This window comes from Rhinolophus sinicus, chromosome 6 (genome assembly GCF_057876585.1).
Source record: "Rhinolophus sinicus isolate RSI-liver-muscle chromosome 6, RSI-T2T, whole genome shotgun sequence".
Taxonomy (NCBI): Eukaryota; Metazoa; Chordata; class Mammalia; order Chiroptera; family Rhinolophidae; genus Rhinolophus; species Rhinolophus sinicus.
The window spans coordinates 6,301,503-6,326,483 of NC_142506.1; the positions used below are offsets into that span (position 1 = coordinate 6,301,503).

General features: G+C 34.5%; 1 protein-coding gene across 16 annotated transcripts in view; it reads right to left on the minus strand.

Annotated features, from left to right (window-relative positions):
• The window catches only part of PHF20L1 (PHD finger protein 20 like 1), a 61,906-nt gene that overhangs the window by 21,342 nt on the left and 15,583 nt on the right, over nucleotides 1-24,981 (minus strand). For 5 of the 16 annotated variants that reach the window (XM_074316814.2, XM_074316808.2, XM_074316806.2 and 2 more), the window contains 10 exons: nucleotides 21,907-22,078; nucleotides 21,678-21,762; nucleotides 18,181-18,269; nucleotides 17,874-17,963; nucleotides 13,626-13,839; nucleotides 12,894-13,022; nucleotides 7,569-7,651; nucleotides 3,842-4,094; nucleotides 1,481-1,669; nucleotides 1,005-1,211 (listed from right to left, as the gene is read on the minus strand). In XM_074316814.2, the coding sequence (XP_074172915.1) occupies nucleotides 1,005-1,211; nucleotides 1,481-1,669; nucleotides 3,842-4,094; nucleotides 7,569-7,651; nucleotides 12,894-13,022; nucleotides 13,626-13,839; nucleotides 17,874-17,963; nucleotides 18,181-18,269; nucleotides 21,678-21,762; nucleotides 21,907-22,078 (1,511 nt within the window). Of the gene's footprint in view, nucleotides 1-1,004; nucleotides 1,212-1,480; nucleotides 1,670-3,841; nucleotides 4,095-6,381; nucleotides 7,652-12,893; nucleotides 13,023-13,625; nucleotides 13,840-17,873; nucleotides 17,964-18,180; nucleotides 18,270-21,677; nucleotides 21,763-21,906; nucleotides 22,079-24,981 lie in introns of those variants that run through there. The other 11 variants (XM_074316816.2, XM_074316810.2, XM_074316809.2 and 8 more) reach the window with 6 other exon arrangements.

The window sequence follows — 24,981 nt, forward strand, 5'->3', positions numbered from 1 at the left end:
CAAAGGCAATAAAGAGCTTCCCAGACAAGGAAAAGCTAATGGTGTTCATCACCACCAAACCAGTATCGCAAGAAATGTTAAAGGGACTTCTTTAAGAAGAAGAAGAAAACAAAGATAAAAAACTACAAATAATAAAATGGCAATAACTACATACCTATCAATAATTACTTTAAATGTAAATGGATTAAATGTTTCAATCAAAGACATACGGTGGCTGAATGGATAACAAAACAAGACCCAAGTGTCCATCAATAGACAACTGGATAAAGATGTGGTACATATATACAATGGAATATTACTCAGCCAAGAAAAAGAATGAAATCTTACCATTTGAGACAACCTAGATGGACCTAGAGGGTAATAAGAGCTAAGTGAAATAAGTCAGACAGAGAAACACAAATACCACATGATTTCACTTATATGTGGAATCTAAAAAAACAAAATAAATGAACAAACAATACAGAAACAAACTCATAGGTGGAAAGAACTGATGGTTGCCAGGTGGGAGAGGCTTTGGGTGGCAGAGTGAAAAAGGGGAAGGGATTAGAAGTACAAATCGGCAGTTACAAAACAGTCATGGGAATGTCAAGTCCAACATTGGAAATATGGTCAATAATATTGTAATAACTACGTATGGTTGTCAGGGGGACCACTTCGTAAGTTACATAAATGTCTACTATGATTTATACCTGAAACTAATATAGTATTGAATGTCAACTGTAATTGAAAAATAAAAGAAAAAAGAAGGAAGGAAGGAAAGAAGGGAGGGAGGGAGGGAGGGAGGGAGGGAGAAGTAGACTAAAATGACAAAGTAAGAAGTATGGCCAGGGAATATAACAAATGGTAGCACAAAATAACTTTAAACACAGAAGCCCTATTTCCCACAGATGTTACATAAAACTATTTTTGAAGAGGAACTACATATGAAAATAACGTTAATTATACATCAAAATGTTTACAGCGTATAAATGTAAGCCCAGCTACTTGTAAAATGCAGTTTTTACCTGATGCTGTTGGAGCTCCTCTTCCATCAGTTATTGCTTTGGAAGGAGGATTTGTAAGCATCTGTGTATCTTCCTTTTCTGCCCTGGGACATTCATTATGGTAAGAGGGATCTGGCACTAGTGGTGCTGTGACTTCTGAACCACGACTTAAGTCAAGAGGGAGACAGGGTCCCAGCTTCTCAAGTGACAAATGTGCAACATCAGGCACTACACAAAATAAAGAATGTAACAGAATATTAACATAGATAAACGGGCTCGGTTAATACCCATGTGGATTAAAATGTCATCTAAATTAAACAGTGCCTTGCACGAAGAAGCACTCAGTAACTATTTGTAGAATCAATGAGGTGCTTTTAAGTCCAAAAGATGTAAGATAGAAAAAAAGCAGACATTTCTTAATATTTTAATAGTCTTTATCTCTTAAGTGTTTTATCTTCTTTTATGGTTTGGTTCTATAGGAAATCAATATACATTACCCTCTGGTCCTGAAGACTCTTGCTGATTCTGAGAACTGATGGAGAATACTTTCCCATCAGTGGCTGGAGAGGAAGGAGAAACCTTTTCTACAGAATCATCAGGCATGGGCAAGGTGGCTAAACGCTGAGATCTTCTTCTCCGTTCACTATGCTTGAAAGGTCTAGGGGGGTTCACAGGCTGTGGAGGACCTAGAAAAAGATCTTCAATGTTCACGAAGCAGACATATGCCGGGATGATCTTATAATATTTAGGGAGATAAATGGGAAAAATGATTTCAATACTGCCCTCTGATGTTGTAAGGTATCCACAAGGAATGGCATGTTCCAAAAGTAATCAAAGGCAAAAACTGTGCCCTCATTCACAAAAAGAATTAATCAAAACCTCTAAAAATCAAAGCCTACTAGAACCTAAAGAAAATAACATGGAACATTAATTTCAGGTACTTTCCCCAAGTGACAGACTAGAGTTAACTCTCTAATTGCAGATCATTGTGTTAGTTGCCATTTTTCCTTTGGGAAAATCTCTGGATAGCCAAAGATTTTTTTTAAAAAAAATTATATATATATATATATATATATATATATATATATATATATATATATATATACATATACATATACATATACATATACATATACATATACATATATATATATCCCTTTTGCTACATTACAATTCCAGCAACTCTAAGGAAAAAAAAGGTGGGGACATAGGTGACAAAAATCTGACATGCATTGTAGAGTTAGTGCTTTACTTGCCAAAGTAAAACTAATGTAGTAATTTTACCCCACCCTCATTCCCCCAAATTGATTTTTGTAAGCATATGTTTGGGCCTGATTCATTAAAAAAAATTGAACACAAACAACTTTAAGTACCTATTATGGGCAAATACTCAGGATTTTAGAAGAAAATGACACTGTTCTTGCCCTTATGTGTTTTGTTTTGTTTTTTAATAACTAACTTGGTGAGTCATTTAAGCATCTTCTAGCTATATAAGACCAGTTTGTTAATTTCTGTCTTTTTTTATCCTTTAGTTTTCCTTTTTCTACAAGGCATGTAAACACTTGATTACTTAGAATAGGCAGGATTACATAAGGCCAATATATTCATATTAATTTAGAAAGAGGAAATAAGAGTGGTCAAAGAGGTTGATACCTTGGATATTTAAAATTTCACAAAAATTGAAATAAAAAAACATGGTGATAATTTTAAAAAATGAAACAGTAAAAGTCAATTGCTGCAACATTGTGGTTATAATACCAAAATACAAAACAATTTCAAAATAAAATACTTAACAATGTCATATAAGATTGTTGTGATGACTAATGACATTATTTCATAAATGCCATAACGAGGAAACATGCGTTTCTCTGTTCCGATCCTTTCTACCCATTCATTAAAAAGAAAACCAAAACAAAAAGGTACCAACACCTAATTAAAAATTGAAAAATATGGTTTGGTAAAAAATATGACAACTGAATGGAAGAGGTTAATATATTTGGTTGGTAAGAGTCTTCTCAATATCAACATTTGAAATTGTTGTGAATAACAAAGAATTCATAATGAATGTGTCTCATTTCTTTACTAATCAGGGTTCTAATTCATTTGTTATATAAATAGCAAAAGAAAAGGATCTTTTACCAAATGAAAGTGTCTTTTCCAGGTAACTGTTTTTCATCTTTTTCTAACTTAGAATAGTACACTAATATGAGAAACACAGGGTCAACACAAATATTGTCTTATATATATATATATATATCCAAACCCACATTGAAAGGCTGTTTTTAAAAAGACTAAATTAACTCTTGAATGATTAGTGGCATTGAAACAGTAAAATCTTTAAAGAGAGCAAGGAAACATTCTTCTTCTTTCATTAGTAAGATTAAACTGAAGTTTGCCCTTTCAATCCTAGAATAAGAATGAATAAAATGTATTGCACAGGGAGATACAAAAAGCGGGAACAATAAATCTATCTGTAAGAAAAGCCTTAGGAGTTGAGGAAAAATATCCACAAAGGGTCTTTTTTATATCTCTTTCTGGGTTTATTTTGTTGATTTTTTTTTGTAATGAATCAGGCCTCTCATTGCGCTTGGATTATAAATTGAGGAGAATCAAACTACAGTGGAATTTGCATTATTAAATGATAAGGTTTCTCAACCATCAGTAGTCTCTGTATACAATCAGTCAGGCAGAAATGTATATGGTTTTTGCCCCTGAAATGGTTTCAAGCCTTCGCTATCATATCCACTTAAGTTTGAATTTTTAAAAAGCAACTTCATAAAAATACAACATAACTACAATCAAACTGTTTTTATGTATCTTATAGGATAAGTAACTATTTTTTAAAAATCTGTGCTCACTAGTTTTATTTATCACTGAAGAAGAAAGCTGAGATACAAGCGTCAAATCCTCGACTTGTATTAATTCTGGGGGAAGTGGTGATTTAGGGGATTTTATACACCCAGAAGAATCTCCAGATTCATGTTTGCATTTCTTGCTGCGAGCCTTCCCTGAAGACAAAGTTGAGGATAACAGTGCAGGTTTCTGAGTGTTGGCAGAACTGCTAATGTCAGCTTCATTTTTTTTCTGACTTTGAGGTTTAGGTGAAATCGCCTGAATAAATAATAAAAAATTGATATTTTTATTTTGGTTTCTTCATTTTTGTTCTTGTATTCTATTTTGATTGTTAAGCAACTTTAGTATCCAAAAACATTGTTAAGCAACATATAACATTTCTATTACAAATGAAAAACCAAAAAGAACCCCACAAATTATTAACTAAAAGTTGAATAGGCTGTCTTTAAAGGGATGCTGTCAACTTGAAGTCTAAATTTGGTTTTTTAAAAAACAATTATTCATTATATTCTCAGAATGTAAAATGTTATCTTACTGGACAAATATTTTCAGTATTAAATTGAAATATACCTCTTTTGAAACCATAATTACCAAAGACATTAATAATTAAATAAACACCATTTTCATGTTTTAGAGTATTAGAGGAATATAATACACTTAAGCCTTTGACTTTCAGATGTTTTCTTATAATTTCCTTTATCAAGCTGAACGCAGAGGTCTAAGTAGACAGTTTCCCTTTAAAGAAAGATCTCAACAGGAAAACAATGATCAAATTAACGAAACATTATCTTTAACTCATTTCAGTGCTGAAAGCTAGTTTCATAAGCATAATGCATCATGAAATCAAAGCCACCAGCAATATAGAGTTAAAAGACTAAAAAACAATACAAAACAAGCAACAACAACAAAAAAAACCAAGGAGTAAAACCAAGTGTAAGTTAAAAACATTGGATTTAAAAACAAAATACGTCGCATTCTTAGATGAGAGTTTTTACCTTCTTCCTGCCAACTGATACTTTTAAAAAAAAATTAGAACTTTGTCATTTCTTTATTCATTTGGCAGCAAAACTTCCTACATATGTAAAAATGTATGTGAATGTGTCCCAAGACAACAGAGAACAGCTGCATTGGATGGACCTGCAAGTCTGTGGTGTTGGAATGCCTGTACGGGAACTCTTTCTGATATTCGCATCCGAGAGTGAAACATGATGCACTTTTTAAAAATGTATACTTAGGCCTTTATAAAGAATCAAATTGCGAGCACTCTGAGCAATACGCTTGTCCCTAAGAAACCTTTTAACTCCATGTCTTTGGTGAGGGGTGACCATTGGGTCTGCAGTTCTCTGGAATATGAAAGGTCATTGCTAGGGACCAAACAGCTTTCTGATCCCACTAAAATATAAGACTCAAATTTTGGTGGAATAAAAAGTGTATATTTGGTATTAAGTAGGGCACGTCTGAATGCTCTAAAGATGGCATGCTGGACATACCACATAAAAGGGCTAGTGTCAAGTGTCCCATTTATTTGTCATCATTTCTACTTTTGAATTTACTCATTCCACATGTGTTTAAGTGCAGATTAATCATTTGAAAAAGAACTCCATAAATGGAAAGGATTCCTAAGCTTATCATAAAAGGTGTTGCCAGAAAAGTAATTAGAGCCATTACTTGTAAATAAACAATTTTATTGTTCATCTTCACATATGTGAGAGACATCACTACAGCATCCATTAATCTCGAGTTACAAAGTTATGAAACAAGATTTTAAAACTTAAATTAATTATCTTGATAAGGTGCTTAACTTCTAAACAAGGACAAATTAACATTTTAAAAAACTTACTGAATTATGCATCTAATGCAAGTTTTATCCAAAAGTAGGTATAACATGACAGTTCCCTAATACAATTAAGTAATCTATAATAATTTGAGAATTGGGGGTTAAGACCACAGAGTTTGAATTTTTATTAATGTAAATAAAATAAATCCATTATTAGCACAATAAATTTTGGCTGTAGGCCAGTTAAAGATCTATGTCATGAGTGACATTATTTTACTCAGTAGGACAACAGAGGTTAGTGACAATCAATACCTCTCCTTTAAGTCTATTGTTGACACCAATTGAGATGTAATAAGAGTTTTATGACTCGGCTTTTTAACTTTGAAGCAGGGCAAACAGCATAAAAATTAAGAATTTTGTTTCAAAACATTTTCACATTGAAATCAACCTGAATACAAATAAAGAATGAGGGAACAGCATTATGTTCCTTAAAAACCTAAAATAATTTACAAAATTTTCATTAATGATTACTGGTCTCTTTGTTACAAAACTGGCAAGGACTCTAAAATTTTTTTAAATCATGCAAACAGAAACAGCCGAGTTACTCAATTTTTCTCTTTTTTTTAAACTCAATTTCAGAATGTTGTTTTCTGTACTTCTCTCAGAAATAGGCACTGCCCTCCATACTAACCTCCACATATAGTAAATAATTTTCACAATCACATTCTTCTCAGCAGGATTGTATGTCATGAAAGATTGACATTGTAATGAATTTTCCAGAAACATTTTATTACCCAAGTCCCTGATTTATTGCATTCTGAGAATACCATAAACAGTGGTGAAAATACAAAATACTGTTATATCTGGGACGTTGAATATAGTAATACACAGTAAAAAAAGTCACTTAAAATTTGGTTGATATACTGACAATAACGGCAAAGACTTAACCGTTTCATGATCACAGAAAATCAGAAGGTATGATTTGCTAACATATGAATCAATTTAAAAGACCGTTGATTTAATACAACATTAATGGAGGCACCAAAACAATGCACTGTAATCAAATCAGGCCTAAAATTACCCTGAAAAACTCAATACAATATCAATTTGGACTATTTTTTAAACGCATATAGGTAAGAGCAAAAGATACTCATTTTAAAGTCTTCTTTATTAGGCTACTAATAAAAAAAATTAAAATAATACAAAATGGATGTTAGAACTACATTAAGGCTCAGATTTTAAAACAGGAGAACCAAGGAAATCCAGTTATGGCTATTACTGTGTTCTTATCATCTTACAGTGCCCAAGAAGTTAAGCCCTTAGAGAATGTAAAAGCATGCACAGTTCATTATGTACAGGTATCGTGGGAATCTGAAGGTAGCCAAGGCAAAATCTAGCAACTGCAACCTTCACTTTTAAATTCCTCTATTAGGTGGTTTAAAGACAGACCCTTAATAGTTTTTTAAAATTCTCTCTTTTTTGTAGTTATTAAAATATACATCCTAGCAAAAATGTATGGCTCATTGATCAATTCATAAAACACATAGTCAGTCTAACAACACCAATTGTTACAATATAAAAGAAACTTCTTACAAAAGAAGCTTTATTAGATGTCAAAAACCCTATTTGAACTCACAAATGAAAAGTATTTGTGTAAGGGTCTTTTTTGTAAGCTAGTCAAAGGTGATCCGGCTGGAAGCTTATACCCTGGGGTGCCTGTCTCCAGTCCATCAAATGTTGGAGACAATGGCTATGCCAGTCTATTGAAAATAAACACTAATGAAGTCTGTAGTTTGTATACCTTGGAGAAGGCCGAGTTAAAAATATACCATCCATTAATTAGCTTCCTATTCCCATATCTGAGCAAAAGGGCAATTTCAATTACGTGGATATTATAGCTCCACGATCATTCCAGTTGGGAACCTTGAAAAAAATCAAATGCTACCATTTCATACCTGCTCCAGCACTGGAGCCGTTTCACTGTAGTCTTCCTTTTTTTCAGCACCATCCACCCCAACAGCTTTGGATGCCAACAAACCTTGAGAAAAATTGTACAGAAATTGCTTATTAGAAAAAATATTGACTTTCACCCTAATGAACTTCACAAAATTTTAGCAGTTGAAATCCCATACTTTTTAAAATATAGGAAGAAAATATTCTCAAAAGTACAAACACCCTTAACAATGACTCAAGAGACTGCATTAGAATTTGAAGGTTACTTGCTTTAATATTACTCCTAAAGATATTCTTAAAACACCACAGACAATCACATTTATTCTGTAAAAATTTTAAATTCTACGGCTTAATGTCCAGAAACCTAATGTTACTTAGATTGTTAGTACTCTTAATATGGGCTTTGTTTATATAACTGAAATGAAATATGAAATTAAGATATGAGAAATCCTTCCAAATATCTAGAATGTAAAATAAGACTTTTTGTTGTTGTAGTAACTAAAAAATAGTCCCAATTTTTAATTTCACTTGGATTTTTTGACCTAAGCTTTACGGGTTTCACTCTATACCCAGCTGTATTTTATCTTTTTACAAAAGTGATGAAAACACTGATGGAGCCATTTTTTGTTAATGTGAAAAAAAGTATGGGTCTTTCCTACAACACTGGAACTTAACAGCATAGCCCAATTCTACAAATGATGAAATATAAACGGGAGTTCCCATTTTCTCCAATGTATACATACCACTAATTCTCAATTTTAGAAGGCAGAATATTTTATCTGGAGTAAATATAATTAACTTTACAAGACATTAAATCTCTGCTTTAATTTATAAATTAAAGGCATTTACGTGGTCAAGAGTCTTTGCTAAGCGCCTGACAAGTACCTTCAACGAGGCCAAGTTTATAACCCTTGTGTAATAACAAGTATTTGCTTTTGCTTATGGCCACTGGGTACGCAGTCACCAAAAATCATTTTTGTGTCATTTCAAAGCTGGCACACACCACCACTGCTTCAACGGAAGCATGTTTAACAACTGACAACATAACAGTATACTTACTACAGCAATGACACCACCTATATTACTGAAGCTGTCTACAGCACATTTAACAAGAAAAAAAAAATGTGCCAAGGGTCACATAACTTCAAGCTACTGACATGGCAATATCTCTTGACTGTTTCAGAAAACTATCTCAAAGATGGTAAGTAATCTAAGTAGGGATTCAAATACGTAGTAAAATTGTATTCTTAAAGTAATACTATAGCCAAGTGTCAAATTAGGCAAAAAGCCCCTTTCCTTTATTGGAAAGCTGAATATCTAGCACTCAGAATTGTAATTTAAAATAGAAAAGGCATAATGTAAAATCATGATGTGGATACATCAATGATTGGTATTAAAGTTGGTATATTTGGTCCAGTTTGAGATAACAATCTACCTAGTTTGTTCAAGTCTCATATAATATCAAGTATAGATTTAAGTGGGGGGGAATGATATATAAATAATTTTAAAAAATAGTCTATAAACCATAAATTCAATCCTTATTAACTTCTGAACATATTTTTATGTGACTGAAAAAGATGTAGAAAGATATATTTAACATTTAAAACCACATTCACTAGGCTTTTCTTCTCTAGCTAATATTTTTGAGAATCAATACTACTAAAATTGAAAGAAAAATAATTAGGGAATCAAGTTCTTTTGTAGGGAAAAGTAGAGGTTCTACTTCTAAGGGTTAATCAAACAGGACAAATATCTGCTATTCAATCTATTAAATTATATTTTACATTTTGTTTTCCTTCATATACGTAGTGGAAATACTTTTTAAAATCTCATCAATAGATGGAATAGACCACAAACGGTAAGATTAAGAACAAGGTACTACAAGTTTTAAAAAACATAATTCAGCCATACTCTGTGAATTTAAACTAGGATATTACAGACCCATTTAATTAAAAGCAACTTCCACTTAATGGTTTGTAAAGGAAAAAATAAAGCTTTCTAATATTCTTATAAAAAGTAATGGGATATTTAATAAAAACTACTTAAAGTTACATTAGAAAATACAATAGTTGGCATCTAGAGAATTCAAAAGCCTCAAATACGATCGATAAAAAGATTTTCGTACTCCATTTTACAAGAGTTACCAAATATAAAAAAACAAAAGGGGACAAAAAATAAAATGTCCTTGAGGATTCTGACTACTTCTGCCTTACGAGGCAGTTAAAAATCTGTTACCTTGACCTGCTAATGTTCTGGGGAAAAGTGCATATGCTTAGAAAATTAGAATTGGAAGTAAATAAATACAAATGAAATTATTTTTAGTTAATTGCAAACACGTCATCAATATATTACTGACAGGTCCTCCTCCAGAAGAATGTTTCTAAGAGTGATTATCTTAACAAAATGCTTTGTGCAGTTTTAAGAAATTATTTAAATATCAGGTCAAAGTAGAATGTCAAATATTCATGAGTCCCACCCACAAAGTTACCATTTCTCAATATCCTACTTCAGCTATAAAATACATAGCAGGTCTCTCTCGCTACCGATAAGAATAAACAGAATAGAGGCCAGAGCACCCTGGAGTAGCAAAGGGAAGTAGAAAGAGCAAAGCGTTTACATTTGTGGCGTACATTTCATCCAGGGATTCCAAAACACAGTATTCTTACTGAGATTAAGCATCAAATATTGTTGCTATTACCAATAGCACATTACTGGCCAAGTCAAACTTCCAGGTGTAGATTATCTTTAAAAGGCCTGAAGCTGCACAAACGTCTCGAGCTGGCTGACCTTCCAGGAACTCCTAGAACTATTAGAAACAGACCACGCACCAGCTGCTGATGCTCTTCCTCCTATGCTCTCTACAACCTGTATTTTAAAATCGACTCAGATTTGCTTGCAGTTTGCTGGCTACTTTGTCCCACAGTATGGACTCCTGATTCTCTCTGTAAAATTATCTATTGTCAATTGATATGCATAAAGTATGTAACTATCAGTAAGGTACATTACATAATGAAAAATAAGACTCTGGAATAACATACATGTACTTTGCAGCTACAATTCCAATGTCTGCTTATTTGGAAACTGATGAAAAAACTCATCCCATACCATTTCCTATGTAGAAATCAGGTTTAGAACCTCTGTAGGATATGTATATGGGAAGAAAGAGAGTGAATAAAATAAACACATTAATTAAATTTTTCCAGTGGTTGGTCCACTTATTTCCAGCTATAACTACTTAGGAAATAAATCGAGTGGGGGAAATACATCAGAGCAGGCTGAGATGCTGCCATAATCACAGCCCTATGCTTCTCAGCAGCAAAGGGACAAAAAGACACGTATAAGTGAGCTTGATAAATTTAAAAAGCACCATAATTCCATAATGAAATTTCTATTTTATATTAGTTCTCATCTGTTTTTATGGTCTGCAAACGAAATTTACTGTACAGAGGTAGGCTTAAGTTTCATCCATCGAAGACAATCTTATCATGTCTGTTGTCTTTTTGCATATAATTGTAACATGAAATCAGAAATAGATGCAGAGAGACGAACGATTAACAGGATTATCATACATTTAAATCTTTTGAGTAAATCAAAGGAAAAATTCGTAACGGTTTCACATTCGTAAAATCGTATGCTTTTCCATTGCTGTCAAACTATCACGTGCTCACTTCAGAGTCACAAAAGGAGGTGAAGACAACGTCCCTCCAGAGAAGGCACCGGGTGTTACTAAGCAACCAGTATTAGAACTTCCGTGAGGCACATGGTAAAATGGTTCTTTCCCCCGCTACTGCCTTTTCGAGGCCATGCGAAGATAATGCATCACTGTGGACTGAGCTGTTTTCTTTTTCTACTTCTTTAAATGTTGAGCTTGAATTTCTCAAAAGACACATGTAAGAGTATATTGACTGAAACTAAAACAAGGTTATCCAGACTGCAGGGAAAACCAGGATGCTAGTAAGCTGGTAGCTGTATCATGTCCGTGTCTCTTCCATCTTCCTCAATTTTGGCTCCTCCCCTCCAACCGTGCTGTTTCAATCTTGGTGTCCCAGGCGTTAGAAGTACTATTCCACTTCTGCCGCAGTACAGGGCACTAGGCTCCATTATCCTAAGGCAAAACTGCAGTCTCCAGTCGCCATCATAACAATCACCTGGGTAAGATTTTGGCTGTCTCCAAAGCTAACAGTTTCTATGGAAAAGGTGGAATGGGTGAGCTGATTTGAAGTATTTCCTGTCTTGGGACCAAATATATCTTTTATCAGAGAAAGGCACAAAAACAATATTAACAAATGGAAAGACTAGGAAGTCTCACCTATTGAAACCAATAATAATCACTTAGGTGAATAGTGTGATAAAACAGTGGTTCTACAGAACCCTCAGCTATAGAGTCATTTTTCAGTGGGCTTCCACTCTTCAGAAAATGGACAAAATGTTTAATTTACATTTATTCTTGAATCTGACAATAAAACCAAAACCAACCTTCCAATTGTTTAAAAGAATGCCAACAAAGGTTTTTACAGCTTTATTAGGCCAAAGGCACTAAAAACCATTGTGTCCTTAAAATAAGAATATATGACTGAATAAAGTATCTTAACTGCCCTTTTAACATGTACTCAGAAAAATTATGTATCTTCACGATTTCTTTTAAAGATTAGAACCAGGCTGAATAGACATAGGAAGTGACGGGGCCTAGTATTACTGGCCCCAATTCTAATCCTTAAAACCCCTTCTTCAAGGAGACTTAACCCGGCAAGGGTTTTCAGTGCTTTTCATCATCCTAGCACTTACTTCCAAAATTACCACAAAGCACAAAGAAATACAACCAGATTCTAAAGACCAACGTGAAGATAAGGATAGAAGTTTTAAAAACATATAGAAGTACTTTTACATTGAGAATTAACAGCTTCGGTGTTCATCTTTCCAACCATATATGGAACCATCCTTAATGAGACTGGTCAAGAGTAAGAATGTATAATATTTAGAACCTCTGACATTATGTCACCACAGGTTGATAAAAGCAGACAATTCAATTCTTGTAGAAACTACCGCTGCCACCGAGGTGATTTAAAAACTATGGGATTTTATAAAATTTGATCCTATGAATCCTCACAACATCCCTGTGAGGTAGGTAGAAGATGTGTGATATTTTTCACATTTCACAACACAAAAAGCTAACAGCGTTGAAAGATGCTGACTTTGAAAAACCATAAAAAAACTCTCTTATTAACCAGTTATGCTACAACAAAAGACACATTTTGCTTTATTAAAAAGAAGCAACTCTAAAATCAAACCCTCCATTCCCCCACCCCAAAAGAATCATTGTAGTTTACCAGTAATCTTGTTAAGTCGAGCTCTCTTTGCCTGAAATGAGTTGCCTTGATTATTTTTCCTCTTGTTGGATAATGTGCTCTCTGGCTGTGGAAAGACCATCTTTGGAACGTTCTCTACATGAAGTCCTACTTTTAATAGAACACATATATGAGAGTTTATATAAAATCAAAACTTAAAACACATGAAAGTTTTTTAAAATAGCAAAATAGTAAAAATGCTTTGCACTTAAATTCTTTTAATCTAGTACTTGACATAGAGCTTAAAAAAACACCAATCTCTCCAGACTGATATATTAGGAATAAAAACTACTAAGCAGTTATTTTTCAGGAAAGAAAAGCAGGAAGACAATGGCTTACTGCTTTTTCCATACTATATATTATATATTGAATTACATGCAGAAGCATTTAAAAAGTTCAAGAAAAAAACATTTAAAAAAAAAACAACAAAAAAAAAACCCCAAAAAACCTAGTACCAGTAAGTTACAAATCAAAATCTCAACTCATTTCTATTCAAGAATATTGAGGGCGTCCATTATCAGGTATCCATATTAGACCATTAATTTCAGATCTGTAAAATGCTAAAGAAGTTAACCACCATGTTATGCTAAGGGAAGAGCCTAATAATTTAACTACACGTTCAAATTACAGGTAGCCAAGGGATCTGACTTATTCATTCCTCACTATGTGAATTTACCACTGCCGTAGGAATGAACGTAAGAACATATTTTGTACCAAATGTGTCACTAGACGTGGGCAGGTCTTCCTTCTTCTCCACCTCCGGTGTGGCTACAGAAGCTGAAGTTTCCTCCTTCTTTGAAGGAACTTTAAACCATTTTCTCTCATCTTTCTCTTTATCTTTATTGCTGTTAGCGCTGGTTCGAGGTTTGTTCCCTGTTTTATTCTTGGCTGCAGCTGCAGCAGCTGCCTTGACTAAAGCTATCCAATCCTCCAAAGGAAAAACACAAAACATGCGAAGCATTAAAAATTAATCAAAATTTCATTACACTAATGAGTAAAAACATGTATCACATTTTCAAAGCTACTTTCACATGCACACAAATACAGAAATCGAAATAACTATATTTACAAGGTAGATTACCAATACCATAGATTACTAAATTGAATCATCTAATGAGTCGGTTGGATTTATAACCTTATATAAAATAGGAAAACAGTCAATAAATAAGTATCCCTTTAATATATTTTCTCAGGAATAAAATGTAAAATAACAGAGGAAACCTATGACAAATATGGAGTACTATATGGCATTCTGCCTTATTAATTTAGGGTTTAAATGCCAAGTTGCATTTCTTTTCTGTACTACAAAAAATCATAAAATAAGAGAAAAATGTTTATGTTACTTTTCCTTATTAGGAAGAATGTACCATCAAAGTATGGTCAATTCCATAAAAAACAAGGTGTGATTTTATTAAACTTTAAAGGTTTTAAAGTTCAGGTACCAATTTATTACAGCAGTTTACTATTACCAGTGAAAGAAGGGAAAAAAGAGCTATGTGACTTGGCCCAGGTGAAGTATAGTGTAAGGCTCCAGAGGAATTTCCCTCCCTCTACAACTTCCTGGGCCCGTGTTAGTTACCATTCTTCCGAGGTGCGAATATTTCTTTTTCCTATATTCATTCTTTTAGTTTGTTGCTAAATAATTTTTACTGTTTTATTTTGAACTAAAAATGCTTACTATAAAAAATATGAAAGATGTAAAGAAGTGGTGCTAACATTTAAATTTTCACAATTGAAGTTTTTTTTTTCTTTTTTAAGCAAATATTCGTAATATCTCTACAGAGTTAATATTCCACTGAGGCTACTAAGCTGTCAAATAGACCGCCAATTCAGATTCAACCCAGATGGGTAAATCCATCAAGTTCTTAGTCCAAGCAACTAAAAACAATTTCACAATATCAAATGCATTTAATTCATGGGTCACATGAACAAAGATAGGTCATTAAGCAATACAGGTTGACGGCTGCTCAGTCTTGAAAATGTATGAAGACAATAAGCACACACAAAAAACAAGCAAAATCTATGTCTCTCCCTCTCCCCCATGACTGAAATGAACTAAAAACATCATGCGACTGTACCTAACACATTCATTCAACCAATTTTGAATACCCCACTACCTGTGCTAGGAAGCACGCTAACTACTCATGAGACAACCATTGATAAAAGATGCTGCCTGAAAACCCAAGGAACGCATTGTCTCTGGAGTGACTACGTCTTTGTTCCTGCCTGGAAAACACCCAGCATCTAGCTTTCCCAGCATTTTAAACTATGTCCCCAGTATGTCTTATTAGAAAGAGAATTATGGCAAAGCTGTGAAATAAAGGTTTGTATTTCTAATTTGTTAAAGAAAAAAACAAATGCACCAGTACTATCCAACCCGTTTTACTTAGACCCACCTCTTTTTTTGGTCTTGCTCATAAGGAATTGATAGGCAAATTATAAGACAATGTGACAGGAGAAATAGTAGAGGAATAAACAAAAAACCTTGGTGAATAAAAAAGAAAAAGATTAATGTTGACTGAAGTAAAAAGCTAGTGGAAGGCTTCAGTTAAATGATAGATGAGCTGAACTCTGAAGTAGGAATTTGCTAGAGAAAAGGGTAGAGGAAAAGGAGCAAACAGGCACTCCAAACAGAAGGAAAACCTTGTTAAAACCAAGGCATGACAATCAGAGTGCACACGGATGGGAAACGGGTCTAAGGGTCAATCTGAGTAGCTAAAGTATGAAGGCCGCAAGTTGAGCCTTCAGAGTGATATTTTAGTAAAGAAAGCACCACCAATGAAAAAGACTTCAAGAGAAACAAGAGTAAGTGCAACCAGACAAGCAAAGAAAAGTGCTAAATTCAGCAGAGATCATGTTTGCAGAACATTTAACTTTGGGCTCCACACTGTGGAGAAAATTTTAAATTGTTACAGAAATGTTGCAAAATGCCAGGGGTAAATCCCATCCCCAGTTGTTTTCCATCTCCAATAAGAGAAAACAAGGAGACATCAAGATTCAAGTTGCACTTTGTAAAACTAAAATCACATATAAAAAAGTTCTTGATCACATGACTCGTTAATCATGGATCATTGCAGTTGTATAATTAAAGAATTCTCCCATTATTTTGTTTTTCCAATTTTAAATATGAAAGATTCATTATCAAAAATAACTAGTGGGATCAAATGAATTAGAACTAATGATATGTTTCAAATTTCCTGTAAATAACATAACAGAGCAGTGCACAAGAAGCAGCACTGTTTGAAATCAGGTCTGAGTTCAGAGTCACTGCATATTACCGTTGAGTGAAATTTTAAGTAAGTTACTCAATTTTCTAAGTTCTGAATTCCTCAACTGTGAAATAGAAATATCAGCCATACCTATATCAAAGGATTTGCTATGAGAATCCAATAAAACCATGTATGAAAGAAATGTTTTATAAATAAAGGACCTTATGAGCCAATCTTTAACACTAGTGAGTTACAATGTAAACTGTATGTCAGCACACTCCCAAGAAGAAAAAAGTAGGGAAGAAAAAGCTATAGAAAGCTTAGAGAAGGGCATTTCCATAGTGCATTTATTTAATGCCTTATCTTTTGGTAGTTTAGTAAGAGAAATGTTACTACGTATCTTATTAAGGAATTCTCAAAGTACTCAAAATCGAGAAGATAATATGCAAAGTTCAATTCTCTTAACATTACCCAAAAAATACCTGTCTTAGTATATAACCCTAGATTAAAAAAAAAAAAGTCAAAAACTTACTGGGGTAAAAAGACACTCATAAATGAGAACACTTTATAAAAAAAAAAATCTATAAATATTTTAATGTGGTTATAATTTAAAATTAAAGAAAATATAACAAAATATACTACTACCCATAATTTCTTTCAGTAGCTTATATTTTGGCATTGATTTTAATGTTAACTTACATCATGGTGTGACTAAAATACTTACTAAAACTAAATATCCAGTACATACAATAAATTAATTTTTACAACTTATAATTTTACCACAAACCAAACTGGTTCAAGGTTTGACTTTGGAAGAAAATAAAGTTTTAGGGCTAGGGCCATCTCATGAACATTTGAATAATGAGAATAACAAAATAATAGTTTTAAAGAAAAACATGAAAATTTTGTTTAATTAAATAGGTATATATTAATCTTTCTATGTAGTAACCAAGAAATCACACCACTGAATGCTTAAAAGAACATTTTATTTATACATACAAGTAGGAAGACACAAAGCAATTTACTGACCAAAAGCATTTCCATTTTAAATTTATTTACATATTAAATGGGGAAAACACTCTGCTAGCTGATCATTTCAAAGTAAACTTTTGAAAACCAGGTGATTTAAAACAATCACACTTCTCAGAAGACATCAGGAATCGTTTTTTTAATGCGGGGGTCAACATTTCTGATTACTAAATGTATACATCTGACTGGAGCTGACCAGGTGATTTCAACACATTTCAGGATGACATTTTTCACTGCATGGTATGGAACAAATATGTATAGCATACTTCCATGTTAGACATTTTTAGAGATTACTTTCAATTTCTTAAAATTAATTGTAGGTCCAGGTGCTGAAAATCCCAAATAACAGCAGAACATAAAAGAAAATATTTTAAATTTCTACTGGCACCTTTTCTTTCCAGTATCTCAGGAAACATAGTCAACCAATGGAATCATGGTTTTAACTTCATCCCAGATTCTCCTTCAAATGCTTACCGTTCATTCTCGCTTTGAGCAGTGACAAACCATGTAATACACTGCTTACATCATATGACTCAGAGAACCCTACCCAAAACAGCCTACAGAGTGTCAGGTAAGCGCCTTTTAAAAGAAGATTAATGACTATGATTTATAGAAGAAAAGAAGAAGATAAGAAACTCAATATGAAATTTTATATTAAAAATTAACTTTCTAAATGATACTATATACCAGGAAAAACAAAACAGAATTAAAACCAGGCACTTACCTCACTTCCCATAGACTGGTTACACGATCCAGCTGGGTCGATAGGACAACACCAGCTTAGTGGATGCTGGGATTTCACCTGGAACAGAAACTAGTGACCTATAACTTTAGCAGGTCTAAAACCAAAGAAGCAAAAATCACGTGTATAATTTACTTTACATTCTAAGCTTCTTTTTCTTGCTGCTATTTGGGGCTATCAGCACATAATCCTACAATTAGTTCACTTTAAAAATACATGTGCATAATTTCATCAGTCACCACTCAAGAAGACATCCCTGTGGGTAGCTAGGAACGCTGAGCACTCTTACCTGCCCCTTAGCATCCTCGGGCATGGCTTTAATGTGCATTCTTTTTAAACAACGAATTACGCCGTCATAAAACTGAACTGTGAATGTTCCTGAAATTGGAGTAAGTCAGAATCATTAGAAAACATAATTCAATCTTACAGCAACACTTGAAATCCAACAAGTCATGCCCTAACAAATAAATATTCTGCAATTGTAATGACTGCAAACAAACAACCTTGTTCAGGAATCCATCAAGTTTATTAAATTTATTTTCTCTTTCCATCTGCAAATAACTCAAATTTCCCATTAAAATACCCAAATTAAATCCAGATAAGTTAGTTGCATGTAATTCTGATTTTTACTGAAAGATTTTAAAATTTATTTTGTATAGTTTAAATATGTCAGGTATGTTATGATATACCTGGACAAAAACAAAATCATTTAGAAAAATGTATAAATATTTCTATAAAAATTATCATTTGCTCTCTTTCAAAGTTTCTTTCCAAGTAACAGAGAGGAAGATCTGATATAGCAAACAATCATTTTCTCAGTAAAGAATTATTCCTTTGGAAATATTAATAAACTGGCAAGTAAGAATTAGCGTCATAGGCTTTAAAGCTAGAAAATACGTTACAGGTCATCTAGGTAAGCCTTCCTGTGCAGATCAGACCACTGAACTCCAGGAAGGCTAAATGCGGCATCCAATGACAGCGGGCGGGGCAGCTGCACACCATAACTAACCCCCAGCCCCACGCATTTCCCACTAACTAAACCTGCCTTCAGGACTCAAGATTCTGTTTGCACGTCTATTACAAAGCATATTCACTTCTTGTAACAGACTCCATTATTGCAAGTCAATAAAAGTCAGTTTCTACTAGAAAACATAAATCATGTAGATTTTATACTATGGAAATTCTAATGTTTTTTCTATCATTTCTTGTACAAATGAGGACAGTGTGTCACGTTAAGTAAACAGATACCTGACCTTTACAAAAGAAGTATAAACAATACATGTGATCATTGGTGTTACCGGCTTTGAAGTTGGCACCAAAGCCAATGCCATATATGGGCAAAGATTTTTTTTTAATAATCTGAATTTTATTATCTTCCTACAATGAGCATAACACACCGTATCGCAGATATAAAGATCTAAGCCCACGTTATGAAAAACTCTGATCAGTCGAGTAGCAAGGATGTGAAGACACTGGGGAAATTCTGAGCATGCCAAGCCTCACGGATCCCTTAGACTAGCATCATTCCTGCAACTGGCCTCTTCCTCCTCCAATGGCATTGCAGACAGCAGCCTCCTCACTACGTGGCCTGTGCATCCATCCCGCGCTGCCACTACTCAGTTTCCGCTATTGTGCCGCCTCCCTCCTTTCCTATCTCCAACCCGCTCTTCAATGACCAGCTCTTCAAATCCCACCCATAATATGAACACTTCCCTGACCACTGCAGTCTATCCTGCTTTGCCTCTTCTTTTCAACTTCTCTAAGACGTATTATAAATACCTAAAAGTTTACAAGTATTAGGTTAGCTTTTGCAGTGAATAGCAGGCTCCTTGAGGGCTTCCTTTGCCTTTTTTTTGAGGGGGCAGGCTCACCCACCACGTGGGACATGTCAAAATCACAAAGTAAATACCGGCAGTGGGGATTAAAAAAAAAACCAAACAAATTGTATCTGCCAATATTTCACTCAGGGCTCAAACTGCCCCTATGACTGCAGAGATTGTGGTCAGTATCATCACTCTTGTATTAATACAAGCTTCGTTTTCTATATTACACGCCCACGGACCAATGGGATGGACTAAAGAATGAGGGTGGTTTTGTTTCTGAGTGTGCTGTGTGTGTGCATGGACTCCCAAGGAGCTTTAAACATGGAAGGAAGGTCCCAAAGTTCCCTACACTTAAAGAAACCGCTCTTAATTAAAATAGCATTGTTTAATTGTGCTTTGTTTTGTGCTACTTGGGGTGGATCCTATTGTCCAACAGAACTGAGTCTTTCCTCCTTCCTTTTGTCCCCCAAATTGTAAGCGACTGCCTATGCTGTGCCAGGCTGTGGAGGGGCCCATGGGGCCCAGGTGTGTAAGACATGGGAATACGAGCTCCATGACACAGCCCTCCTGACGCCTGAGTGCACAGGGAGATGAAGGCCCCAGTAGAAACGGAGAAATAACCCTCAAAACTGAAATGTCCCTCAAGTCTTCCTGTACTAAGGTGATTAGTGGTAATAACATCATAGCCCTATTTGTTATTTTACTTCATTAAAACAATACCTTGGAATAAGGTCTTTGTAAAGTTATATCAATTTTCCAGACAGACAACTGTGACTTACTTTTTCACACTTAACATCCTTTAACATAGCTCTTTAAATGTTCTTGTCTTCTATCTTCTCTTTCCTCCTATTTTTTCCTCAAGTCTGTTGTTACTTTAGAAGTTCAGCTTAATCCCTTCCATGGCTCCCCTCACCTCCAAATAAAATTCAAATTCTTCAGCCATATTACGTTCATATACCGATCCTTGCTTCTCTCCAACCTCTCCTGCTATTCTAGCCCCTTTAAAGGAACCCTTCACTCCAGTCACATCAAAGACTGCATTTCCTGAAAAATGGCATGCCTCTCTTCTTTTCTTTTGCACACACCATTTCTTCTGCCAGAAAGCCTTTTCATTCCTTATCTACCTAACTTGTTCACCTTTCAAGATTCAGTTAAAGGACGTGTCCCCTTACTTAGATTAAATGCCCTTCTTGCAAAGACGCTGTCATTCAATGCGTGCATCTTCAGTAAAAAGAATGAGTGGTCCAGTTTAAGAAAACTAATGTATTACTGACTTGAAAGATATACTTACAAGTATTTCACAACTGTTTTAAAGAAAAATTTAAATAAGAAATCTAAAAAATAAGTATATTTCCAATAATAATTTAAATATTAATTCTCATGCCTTTTCCAATTAATCAGTCTACAAGTCCTGTTTTTTAAATTCATTATCTGTACAATAGAGTTAGTCATCATATGCCACACTAACACACCTGGTTTGAGTGTTACTTTAAACATTTCTGATCAGCTCTGTAATCTTTGCTCAGTACCAGTATTAGATACCACAAATGGCTATTAGGAAAATTAACTCTCAGTTACCTATAGAAATTAAGGAAAAAAAGGCAGGGGAAAGATGCAATAAAGAAAATTCTCAAAATGATGAAGTTCCATACTCTTCCCTAAGAAAATATTGTACAGTATTTCACTTCTAAGTTGAACTAATTTGAATTTCTCTGTATCTTTAACTTTCCTCACACTCTGGTTGAGATGCTCATAAAAATAACTTAGCCAACAAACTGGAATCAGAGAAGGAGAAATAAAAAGCATATGATACAAGCCTGTGAACTGAAAGCTGAAAAATGTTAACCAGCTATCTACCTCTACTAACTTACACAATTTATTCAGGCATTAATTAAAATCAGAAATACAGTTAAAATTTTACTATTAATCCCATTTTAAACCTCAGATCATGTCAGATACATACCTTCTTTGTTAATTGCTTCAATCTTGGCAGGGTAATAGCGACAGTCTGTCCAACGAGCCAGAACTTCTTCTCCGGCTTTAAAATCCTATTTTAAACAACTTTCAAGATCAATACCGTGTGTAACAAGTAAGCGTTTCCTTAATAAAAATAAGCTTTTGTAAAATTTAACAGAATTCCTTTTAAAAGCTATCATTACATGTCTAGCAAATGAAAAAGGCTCGCCACTTACAAAGAACTCTTCCTCATCCTTGAGTCCTTCTTTTCTCAGTGCAGGCCTCTCAAGGGGTCGTAATCTATTGCTGTCCCAGTAAATCCACTCATCGTAACGGTGACTCCAGCGCTCAAAATGGACCAACATTTTGCCCTCCTCATAGTCGATTTTTTCAATCCGTGATGGATACCTCAAAAATAAAAAGGAGCTTCATATCAAGAGAAAATTCTTACACTTGTTTATACAACCCATTAAAAAGTATGAAATCTTACTGTTAAAACCACAAACAAAACAATATGGGTCTATATTTTTAAACTATTGAACCAACAAAGTTTGCTTTATTATTTTTGTCTTTTTTTAGATGATTTTTCTCAATACCTAATGAAATAAACACTTTGATACACTCCCAGTGGAAATATAGATTACTGCACAAGAACGTTAAAACATGCCTACTTTTGACCCAATAATTCCAATTCTAGAACTATATAAACAAAACATTTATAATAAAGAAAATAGAAACCATCTAAAAATATGGTTAGCCAAACTGAAAATTATCCATAGCTATACAAACAATGGTATAGTCACTGCATGGAATGTTAGTCTTTAAATGTTTACAAATAATTTTTCTACACTTTCTAATATTTTACGACGAGCATGGACGATGGTAGGCAAAGCTCAGTTAAACCTTGAATTTAAAAATTTAAAAATATAAAAAATAACATCACATTGTCCTGTCTTCATGTGTGATGATTTCCCTACAGTTAATCCCAAAATAGAATTCTGAGCTAACTCAAATTTTGTAAAAAGGAACACTGCTTCATCATTCCTAATGTACTGTATTAAATGTTCACACTACTCAATTTTTTAAAAATATCATTAAATAAACTTAAGAACTCAATAGCAGCACATGGTAGATGATTCAGCCAAAATAGTTGTATCTAATATTTTTACTAGTTTTTGATAAATCTGAAGTTTTCTTTTCCTCTGGACAATTACCTTCACCTATAAAGCACGGTAGACCTTACATAACTTTGCAATTTAGGAATGCATTTCTACCTGCTTTATGGATCGCTTATGCTATTCAAGGCTTTTTACACATTTCAAGGGCCCTGAATCACCCTCTGGTACAGCCTTTCCCCACTTCGGTCTGGTGACACTGAAACTTCCAGCACACCATGTCTGTCAAACATCTGTGCTCTGTATACTCTGCCCTTCCTGCCTCGCCCAAAGCTGCCCCTCCCTTCCTCTGTACACTCATCATTCTAGGCTTGGTTTAGCGTGTACTCACTTGTATGAAGATTCCCTGACTCCCCTCCCCTGCTGACTGCACCCTTCTAGTCATAACCATCTTGGTGTGGGTTCCTAAACTGTGTGCACAGCATTTACAGCCTGTGAGACACTAATACGTGTGACACAAAAAAGGGGCCCGCAGTCACAACTAAGCTCGGAAATCACTGGATTTTAAAAACTGTTTTCATAGAAAGATGTCTTGGTCGGGTCAACAAGGTGGAGATAAAGCATTCACCGTTACCAAACGTAAAGAACTACGTAACCCTTTTACCAAGGACTATTTATTAACATTTCTCCAGATGGTAAGAGATCTAGGAGGACCATGATGTAAGTAGCTACTCAGGCTGGGAGCTTCGGGGTAACAGTCACGTCCACCCTCGGATCCCCAGCATCCTGCAGTCACACACACACACACACACACACACACACACACACACACACACACACGCCACTCAGAACATGCTCAGCATGAATAGGAAGTGGTTAGTGTTAAAGACAATTCGCACATTTGCTCAGAACTAAGCCCGGCTGTCAACCCAATTATAATCTTCGGGAACTTCTTAGTCTTTTGGGGGAGTGGCTGAGGAAATGCTTTGTTAAAGAACAGCATAAACACAAGAACCCCTAGGGGATTCATATGCTCCAGGAGGGGGACGGACCAAGGCCACTCATTTACACTGAAGGCTGTAAGGCTCATCTTGGGCAGTGTTGCTCTCAGTTTTTGTTTTTGCGGCTCTGGTTTTTTAAAACATAAAAATTGTCAAGAACATTAAGGGTTAGCCTAGGAATAAGGTTATCCTTTCATTTATTTTTCAACATTCACTCACCACTTAACTACAACAAAGAGAGTCTATCAGTTATAAACATTGATAAATTCCTCTCAAAACATAAGAGCCCTAATTTCACAAATTTATCACAGCCTTTAAATTTCTGAATAAAAAGTAAAAGGTTTATTCTTAGGTTTCTTCACATTCTCATGTACCCAACTCAATTCCTGAAACATTTCTCCAAGTGAGAATAGTCCACAGAAACAGAGTCAGACATTACCTTTATTGTCAAAACATGATTCAATTCAGTCAAGAATCAGATCTGAGTGAGTTCAAATAACTTCAATCTGGACTGCATTTTTAAGTACCTTAGTTTTACTAAAATATTTCAAATTCTGTTGGCTAAGAGGATGCCAAATGCCATAAGCAGAGTAAAAATTACATTTTGGGGAACTTCTTCAGGATAATTTATAGCATGTTACACTCTTTACATAAATATCAAGATTGATATGTAAACTTTGGATGAAGGCCAAGAATTAAATACGTAACACAAATACCCAAGATTATCGATTTTAATTTTTACAATGTTTACTACCAACCAAATGTTGAATCTTAAAGGTGTCGTAAGTATTATCATTACAAAGAAAGTCCAAATTTCTGTTTATTCATTCAACATATATTTGGGGATCTAATAAGATCAAGACACTTGTAGGCACTGCTGGTAGGTAAAAAAGAAACATAATTAACTCCTACCTTCCAGGAACTTAGCTTGGGTCAGATGAGGCGAGGGAGGGAAGAATCAGAATGTTTACTCAGAGTGGTACGTGAGTCAGACTTTGTGCTCCTTCCTTATGTCAACTGTTCTCTATATGCCTCACCTCAATGGATCCTAGTAACCATCCCAGGTATAGATAACACAATCCCCATTTAATTAATGAACACTGCCCAAGAACACTTGTGGCAGAGTTTTCAAAGCCAAAACTATCTGGCACAATCGCCTACAGAAGAAATGGGATGAGGCCTGTATCAAAGTGAT